Below are 10052 nucleotides of genomic sequence, written 5' to 3' on the forward strand. Positions count from 1 at the left end.
TAATTACATATCCGGCGAGGGACTTATCTCTAAGATTTATAGAAAACTCCAATGCCTCAACACCAAAAGAATCAACAATCCAATTGAAAAATGGGCAGAAGACATGAATAGACACATCACCAAGGAGGATATTCAGGTGGCCAGCTAATACATGAAGAGATGCTCACAATCATTGGCCATCAGAGGGATGCAGATTAAAACAACAATGAGATACTGTCTCACCCCAGCACTGATGGCAAGGTTCAACAAGACAGAAAATAACATATGCTGGTGGGAATGTGCAGATACTGAGACTCTCATACACTGCTGGTGGGACTATGAAGTGATATAACCACTGTGGAAAGCAATATGGCGATTCCTTAGAAAGCTGGAATTGGAGATATCATTTGACCCAGCAATCCCATTACTAGGTGTATATCCTAGAGAGGTGAGAGCCAGGACAGGAACAGATATATGCATACTCATGTTCATCGCAGCACTATTTACAAGAGCAAAAAGATGGAAACAACCTATGTGCCCATCTGTGGAAGAGTGGATGACCAAACTATGGTACATGCACATAATAGAATGCTATGCAGCACTAAAGAATAATGTAGAATCTGTAAAACACTGCATAATATGGATGAACTTGTAGAACATTATGCTAAGTGAAATAAGTCAATCACAGAAGGACAAATATAGTATTAGTTCATTGTTATGGAGGGTCAAGGAAAGGTTCATATATGGAGGGAAACTTTCTTTGTTAGTTACCAGGGGTGGGAGGGGCGGGGAGGGGACACTGTAAAAAAGAAAAGAAAAAGCCTTGACCCATGTCACTTTAGTTTTGTGTATTTCACTGTACATAAATTATATTTCAATAAAATGCATTAAAAAGAAAAAAGATTAAAGACTAAAGTCTGCAGTATGGATTACACCTTGACATGAAGAAAACAAAAGTCCTCACAACTGGACCAATAAGCAGCATCACGATAAATGGAGAAAAGATTTAAGTTGTCAAAGATTTCATTTTACTTGGATCCACAATCAACACTCATGGAAACAGCAGTCAAGAAATCAGACTTCGTATGGCACTGGACAAATCTGCTGCAAATGACCTCTTTAAAGTATTGAAGAGCAAAAATGTCACTTTGAAGACTAAGACCTGCCTAACCCAAACCATGGTATTTTCAGTCGCCACATATGCATGTGAAAGCTGGAAAGTGAATAAGAAAGACCGAGGAAGAGTTAATGCTTTTGAATTGTCATGTTGGCAAAGAATACTGAAAATACCTTGGAATGCCAGAGAAACTAACAAATCTGTCCTGAAAGTGCAGCCAGAATCCTCCTTGGAAACAAGAATGGCCAGACTTTGTCTCACATACTTTGATCATGTTGTCAGAAGAGACCAATCCCTGGAAAAGGATATCATGCTTGTTAAAGTGGCAAGCTAAACCAAACCCACTGCCCTCGTGTCATTTCCCAACTCATAGCAACTACCATTGGGTTTCCAAGGCGGTAAATCTTTACGGAAGTAGATTGCCCCCTCTTCCTTCTGCAGAGTGGCTGGTGGATTTGAACTGCCAACTTTCTGGTTAGCAGTCAAATGCCTTAGGCGCTGCACCACCAGAGAAAAAGGGGAAGAACCTCTACAAGATGGATTGACACAGTGGCCGCAACGTGGGCTCAAGTATAACAAGGATTGTGAGGATGGTACACACCAGGCAGTTTTTCGGTCTGTTGTACATAGGGTTGCTATGAGTTGGAGCTGACTCAATAGCACCTAACAACAACAACATGCAGTGTTTCAGTGATAGAATTCTTGCCTTCCATGCAGAAGACCCAGATTCAATTTCCGGCCACTATTATATCTCATGCAAGCCATTACCTGTCTGTCATTGGGGCCTTGTGCATTGCTATGATGCTGGACTGGTTTTAGTGGACCTTCTACACCAAGCCCAGCTAGGAAGAAAGTCCTGGTGATATACTTCTTAAAATCAGCCAGTGAAACCCTGTGAATCACAATGTTTCAGTCCACAATTGATCATTGGAATGGTGCAGGACTGGGCAGCATTTCATTCAATTATGCATGGGGTCGCCATAATTAGGACTGACTTGATGGCCACTAACATGTACCTGGCACTGCTCTTTTCAAAAAATACAGAAATGAATAGCATATTATCTCTGCCCTGGGAAAAAAAAAAACCTCATAATCTACTGGAGAAATCAGACCTATAAACTAATAATATGATGTAAATACTAATATAGGGCTTGGAACAGAGTGTTCCCTGGGGGAGTGAAGGGACATTTTATCCATGAAGTCTCTTCTACACGTTTGCCTTTAAATGAAATACTTGAGGAAGAGTAGCAGTTTTCTTGCAGGTAAGAAGGTCATTGCATGCATACAAATATTAGGATCAGCCAATTCAAATCTATATGTGGAAATATTTTCAAATAATACTATTAATATCTCTTAATAATATCTACTAATTTACAGAAAAAGAAAGCAGTAAATGGTGGAGATCATTTGGATTATACAAATTCAGTGTCCTCTCTTAACCCTGTGAAAGAACATGGTGTCTTGTTTGAATGCTCACCTGAAAACTGGACTGATCAGAAGAAAGCACCACCAGTTATGGCTTACTGGGTAGTAGGGTAAGTGGGAAAGAAGTATTTTTAGAAGTGAAATAAAATGTTCAAAAAGTGGTAAAGAAATAAATGTTTTAAAATATAAGCATGGAATTATTAACCTAACTATAATATTTTAGTAATTTTAAGAAGTTTATTTGCTAAATATTTTCTTTAAATCCCTCTCAAGTATTTTTTGCTTAAAAAGTTATTCAGTTACATTACAAAATTATATTAGTATACGCTAAAAGATTCTTACAGTTTTACTCCAATTTCTTTCCTTCCTTCCCTACTTTCCTTCCTCTTTCCTTCCTTTCCTATTTCTCCCCTTTTCTTTCTTCCTTCCCCCGAAGTACAAGGACTGCCTGATCTGTCCCTACTGAGCCCTCTATTCCATATTGTATCTCTCTTCTCCTGCATTCACTGTGTGTACCAACTACATTGGCACCAACAGAATTGCTTCTGCTATTCCTTCAGTGTGAGATGTTCTACCCCTTAACCTCCCTATATTGCACGTGTGGCTCCTTGATATTCAGACCAGAGGATCCATGATCTCTTTCCCCTATTAAAGTAGCTACTTATTCATTACTGATATAATAAACATCATCCCATTATGTTTATTTTCTTGTTAATTGTCTTTCCCCCTTCACTAGAATGTCAGTTCATGAGTCTTGCCTACCACTGGCACCTGCAACAACACCTGGAATATAATAGTCACTTGATAAATATGTAACAGTGCAGTGAATGGAGCTCACTAGGCAAAATGTGGATGTGGGTGGATGGTGTGGCCAACACAAAGACAAAGACATAATCATTGTCTCTGAGGTCTTACATCTAGCAGAAGAAAGATGACTAATAGTATATATATGCTTATATGGGTATGTAAAGTATTTGTATAGATATGTAAATACATAAAAATTACAAGTATTATTTATTGTGGTTATATGCCAAACAGTTGGGCCCGACTCATAGCGACCCCTCCTTGGGTTTCCAAGGCGGTATCACTATGGAAGTAGATTGCCCAACCTTTCTTCTGATGGTTTCTGCTGGTGGTTTGAACCACCAGCGTTCTTGTTAAAAGTCAAGTGCCTTAGGCACTACGCTACCAGAGCTCCCTATAGTGTTATGTATAGTAAATTATAAAATTTATGTACTTATGGTAAAGTGAATACTATGTGTAAAAATACCTATTATATATTTAGTATTTTGATACTAATTAACCTTTAGAAAGAATATAAATGGCAATAAAATATTTAATGTTGTTGTTATGTGCCATCCAGTTGGACCCGACTCATAGCAACCCCTCCTTGGGTTTCCAAGGCAGTATCACTACAGAAGTAAATTGCCCAACCTTCCTTTCGAAGAGTGGTTGGTGGGTTTGAACCGCCAGCCTTCTGGTTAGCAGTCAAGTGCCTTAGGCAAATTATGTTTAAAACGGCATTGACACTATTGGCTTTGTTGTAGTAATAATGACTGTATATAATATTATACAGTATATATTACTGTATATATTACTATACCCCTAGTTGAAAAACTGAGGGGTATAGTAATACATATTTATTAAGTAGGAATTTTATATGCTGTAACAATAAAAATAATTCACCTATGTTAATTCATTTTGAAATAAGTCTAGCTGTATTCCTCCTACTGTAGATTTAGAGTAATGGCTTTTAAATTTACTAGTGATTCTTTCAGAAGAGAAATACTATAAAATAAATAGAAGGGTTTTATTAGTTGTTGTCATTTTATTTCTATGATAAATATGTTCTTTTGCTCTACAGGAGACTCTTTCTTCATCCCAAACCTCAAGAACTTTACGTCTGTTTTCATGAATCAGTCGCAGAAATTGCTGTTGAATTGGCTTTTAAATTGTTTTTTGGATTAATCTTATGAGTGCTTTCTTGTGCAGAGAAACACTGAGCATCATTGAAATCGATACACGAAATGGATACGTTTTAGTTCCTTTTCACTGTTCAATTTTAGACATGATTTAAATATTAAGATGAAATTCTGTTTGGATATGATGGACTAAATCTTAGTAGTGTGAAATGTTTGAAAAGATACTTGATCAAAATATATGAAGAGGAGATCATTCACATATTGCCATTTTGGTGCATAACATTAATTTATGGACTAGTTTGAAATAATGTGAAATGTTTTATATAAAACTGATATAAGAAATATTTATCTTGAAAAAATACTCAATTCATTGTATATTTGTCTCAAGACTAATATTGATATCTGGTGAAAGAAGCATGAAATTGGAAGGAGGTGACCAAGTTCTGTGAATTAGTCCTTAGCTCAGAGTTTTCATATATAAAATGAGATGATTGCATTGAGTTTTCTAAAGTCTCTTTCCCCTCTTGGTCAATATTTAAATTTATAACATCCAAGTACTGATTTCTTATCAGATCAAACACATTTTCTTAGTATTTTAGATACCTCACAGGGGATGGGAGGATAAAAATTAAACGTTTTAAAACTCTATTTGGTTTTCTTTACTTTATTAAGTAAGCTCTGTTTTGACTGGGAATATTTGTTAAACTATTGTCCATGAGTTTTCATTGTCATTCTTTTTGTTAAAATGCATTCAAGTACATCATATACATTTAATACAGTTGACAAATTTCAGGAAAATTGTATGGAATTTTTTTTTTAAAGAAATCCTAATTTTTGTCTAACAAGGTGGATTATTATATATTGGGTTTTCCCGAAGTTGGAACACTTTAATGAGTTTAGTTGACCTTAAGTAGGGAAAGAAAACTAATGTTATGAGAACTTTCTTACACTGGTGGATTGGGAGGAAAAAATGTCATAACAGATAATGCATTTTTAATTGACATTTACCTAATGAATCAGATGCCTTAGAGAATTTACAATTAAGTCCTTCTTTAGGACTGTATTGCAGGTTAAACTTGTTACATCTAAAATCAGTTGTTGCATTTCTGCTACCTCAAATGAAGACCCTCAAGCTTGATCAAAACTTAATGCAAAATATAGTAAGTGCACATTTTGAATCATTTGATCTTAGAAGAAACACTATTATCCCTCTGTCATAATCTTAAAAGATTTTTAGCCAGGTGTTTAAATGTAAACCTCTGCATACTTTGCTCATTAGTGACTTGTGGGCCTTAATATTGGCATTGGAATAAGAGCAAGGAACCTTGGTTCTTGAAATGTTATAAAAAAATGGCTTGAAGTATTCCCCTCTTAAGATCATAGTATTGAGTCAAATGGTAGGCTCTTAACTACTGTCTTTGGACTGCTTATGTGCATATATACATATTTAGACACTTTGTTTAAAAGTATTTAATTAAGCATCTTAATTTTCTGCCTATGTCCCCAAAATGCTTTGAGCTAAGATTTGGGATTTTATCACAAGGGACTTTATTTGTTTCATTTAATGAAATTTTGGTCTGTCGAATTGCTTTCCTGGTACCAAATAAGAAGACCACCACTCAAATAAATAAGTAGGAAAAAGAAATAAAAGAAAAACAGACTACTGTTCTTATAAAAGGGAAAATAATTCACTAGATTATGTACTGTAATGTTCATATTGCAGACACACAGCATTTTTAAGAAATAAAACCAAACATCTTGATTTTCATCTCTAAATGTATACTGAAGTAAGTATTGTAAGTTAGTTTAACTTCTTGCTTTCCCAAATATGTTTAGATTCACATCAGAAAGTAGATCAATCTAGTTATTGAATAATAAGTGCCTGTCACTTTATTGGGAGCTATGGTAGCGTAGTGCCTAAGGTGTTTGACTGCTAACCAGAAAGAGGGATAAAGTGACAGTGTGGATACCCCAGAAGCATGCTAAAGCAGATAAAGAAACATTAGCAGATAAAGAAACATTTTTAAGTTGAATTCCATTAGCATCCAACCAATGATGCCTTTCGCCAGGGGCTGTAACATGAAAGTCAATATAAGTAACATATTAAAAAATACAGAGTACTGCCTTATTACCCTCATATATTTTAGCCCCAAAAACACACCCAAAAGATTACATTTTAGGGTCTCTCTCTCCTATCTTTACCTTTTTGTTTTTGTGAGGTTCAGAGGATGTTCTTTATTTGTGCCAAGGGAATAGACTATTGATAACACAGTGCCTGTTTGGGGGAGATTTTGTATATTTCTAATACCAATGGGGTAAGGTATGAAGCTAATTTACTATATTTGTCTTATTTGAACATTCTTGAAAATAATATTGTGAATAATTACTTGTTACATGTGTGAGTTCCCTCTAATTAGTGCCTAGCACATATTAAGTGCTATAAAAATGTTAGCTACTGCTACCATTTATTTTAATTTTTTTTTATGAAATATCCATTGGTTGAAAACCAAGGGGTCATCTGAACCATACCTGCTACTGTACAAAATGTTGGAAAGAAGCTGAGAAAAAGAATTTATCATTAAACTAGATAAACACTTTTTAAAACAAGGATTTATACTTTAAGTATTTAAAATAAATTATTAAATATTATTAAAACATTAAGGCGCTCTGGTAGCACAGTGCCTAAGGCATCTGAGTGCTAACCATAAGGTTGATGGTTCAAACCCATCAGCCACTCCGCAGAAGCAAGACTCCGCAATCTACTACTGTAAAGAGTGACCGCCTCGGAAACCCAATGGGGGTTGGAATCGACTCAACAGCAGTGGGTGTTTATTTTGTTTTGTTTTGGTGTATTAAAACTTTAATCCATACACTGTGTGAAATAATTTAATCTTGCAGAGTTGTATTTCTACATATAATTTAAGCTATTTTTATACTATATTGATAGTTTTTAATAAAGATGGCTTAGAGGTTTGTTTGTAGTTGTGTTTTCTTTTCATGCATTCATCCAACAAATATTTATTGAATTTCTACTCTGTGCCGAGCCCTGTTCTGGGTACTGGGGAGCCAGCAGCAAGCAAAACAGCTGAAAAATCCTTGCCCTCAGGGATCTTATATTCCTGTTCCCAGACAGACCACAAACAACCTAAGTAAGCAAAGTATATTGCTAAAAACTAAGAGGAAAAAAATTGAAGCAAGAAAAAAGGATATAAAGTGTGAGAAGTTTAGACAAGGTGGCCAGGGGAAAAGCTCAATGAGGTGACCCCAGACCTGAGGTAAGTGAGGGAGCTAATCATATGACTTCTAAGAAAAGTCGAGTGAGTGAACAGTGCCCAGAGAAGCTATACTTGTAATATCAACATATAAATCACTAAAATCTTTTCTCTTCCCTAAATTAGTAAATAATTGCAATGCAGCAGATTAAAATAAATGTTTTCAACTCTGTTAAAAGGAAAGAATTCAGTGATCTTAAAAGTTTAAAAACTACATTTCAAAGTGGATACTTTCACTTTTGTCTGTCTTCTATAAATGAATAAATGACAGAAATCCTTAAGCTCTTAAGGATGTCAGAAAACAATATGCTATGAACAGTGTCAACTATTTGAGTCGATTATACTTAGGAGGGGGAGCAGTAGGACATCTCTTTTTCTGTCCTCAGAGATACTTAGGGTCCCTTGAGACGAGGTATTTCCTTTTGGCCTTTCTTGGCACCTTAAAAGACAGTCTTGCCTGGAGTGTGATTCAAGTAATTCTGCCCCTTAAACTTCTCCCTATATGCTTGTGAATGCTTCAAACTCTTTTAAAGGGGACAAAAGCCTTTCATTTTTCAGATTTTTTGCAGATAAAAATCCAATTGTTTCTTGAACTTGCAATGAGTTTTATTAAGGATTTTGAAGTCAGTGCAATGGGGAATAATGATTAATATGATTAGTTCAGAAATACTAATCTGGCAGTAAAATGGAGACAGGCTGAAAAAAGTTAAGAATCAAGTAAGATGCTGTGGAGAGGAAGGTAGCGCCAAACAAAGAACCAGTAAGACTTGGCAACTGATTATATGTGAAATAATCAAAATATTAAGATGCCAGGTCTGGCCTAAATGATTTTTTAGTAGTGACAAATAATATTAGAAATGTTGGAATATACTTTTAATAAAGAGAAAATGTGAACCTTAAATTTAAAGAGCCAATAATTCATCTCACAAGTTTACATTTTACAGTGTTTCAAGGCTAATGCTCTGTAGATCCTACTAAGATGATAAGATGTGTCTCCATTTATTAAAAACCATCAAACAAACTAAAAAAGAACAAGGAATATATGATATCATAAAGAATGTAGGAGTCCTGAGTGGTGCAAATAGTTAACCAAAAAGTTGGTGCTTCAAACCCACCCAGAGGCAACTTGGAAGAAAAGCCTTGTAATCTGCTTCTGAAGAGTCTCAGCCAGGAAAACCCTGTGGGAGCAGTCCCAGTTGGTTTGGTATTTTAAAGAGTGATCTCCAAGACATATTGTTGAAAAAGCAAGGTAGAAAAAAATAGACATTATATGCAGGATAGATAGACATTTACTGGGTATTCTTGTCAACGATAAAAAAAAAAAAAACATCAAACATTAATCTATTTAGCCTGCAGATGAGTTTCCAAAGTGTGTTCTGGGGTACCCCTAGATTTCCCTGAGACCCTTTCACGGAATTCCTTTCAGAGACTAAAATGATAGGAAGACAGTAGTCATTTTCACTCTCATTCTTTATTTATTTATTTGTGATTTGGGTAAAGATTTACAGAGCAAATTCACTTTCCATACAGCAGTTCACATATACTTTGTCTCATGACATTGACCACAGTTTACCACAATGCAACAGCTCACCTCCCACTTCCTCCCCATAGTTACCTCTTCCCAGTGTCCATCCCTCTATGCACTCCTGCCCCCTGAGCTGTCTCCCTGTGCATAAGCAGCCCTTCTTTCTCCCATGATTGTGCTCTCCAAGGTGTGTATCTACTTGAGGTAAATGTTCAACTCATATGCCCATATTTTGCTTGGCTGAAAACCACAGGTGTGGGTTTAATTCCAGACCTGAAGGGCAGTTAGGGGCCATAGTCTCTCTCAGTGGTTCCACCAGGCTCTATCGGACCAGCAAACCTGCCCCCCCTTTTTTTTTCCTCCAAATGATATTGAGTTTTGTTCCCCATTATTCTCCCTCTCCATCAAGGATCCCCTACATAGATCCCCTTCCAAGTAGGTGACAGTGGTAGCCGGGCACCATCTAGTTCTTCTGGTCTCATAGTCGTCTAGCCTGCAGATCGGATGGTGTACCAGTCATTAGGACTAATTGTTTCCATGAATTTTGGTTTTCTTCATTCTTCTTTGCTCTGGAAGAGAAGAGACCCATTGTTGCATCTAGATGGCAGCTTGCTAGCTTTTAAGACCCCAGTCTCTACTCACCAAAGTAGGAGTGGTACAATGTTTTGTATAGTATGTCAATTGAGCTTGATGTCCCCTGCGACTATGGTCCCAAGTCCGCAGGTTCAACTACTCAGTCCCTCTGGGTAGCTGGCTGTGACCAAGTAGTGACCACAACCTTGCCCCTTGTCAGCTCTACTATACACCTGGGA

The 10052-nt window shown here is 36.4% G+C and overlaps 1 protein-coding gene across 1 annotated transcript in view; it reads left to right on the plus strand.

Moving 5' to 3' along the window:
* Positions 1-4497, plus strand: part of INTU (inturned planar cell polarity protein) — a 157023-nt gene extending 152526 nt beyond the window's left edge. The window contains exons 15-16 of the mRNA XM_007953839.1: positions 2474-2631; positions 4386-4497. Of these exons, the coding sequence (XP_007952030.1) occupies positions 2474-2631; positions 4386-4497 (270 nt within the window). The remainder of the gene's footprint in view (positions 1-2473; positions 2632-4385) is intronic.
* Positions 4498-10052: the final 5555 nt, after the last annotated feature.

The sequence above is a fragment of the Orycteropus afer genome, unplaced genomic scaffold (assembly GCF_000298275.1).
Source record: "Orycteropus afer afer isolate SDZICR_OR568_19922 unplaced genomic scaffold, OryAfe1.0 scaffold00418, whole genome shotgun sequence".
Taxonomy (NCBI): Eukaryota; Metazoa; Chordata; class Mammalia; order Tubulidentata; family Orycteropodidae; genus Orycteropus; species Orycteropus afer.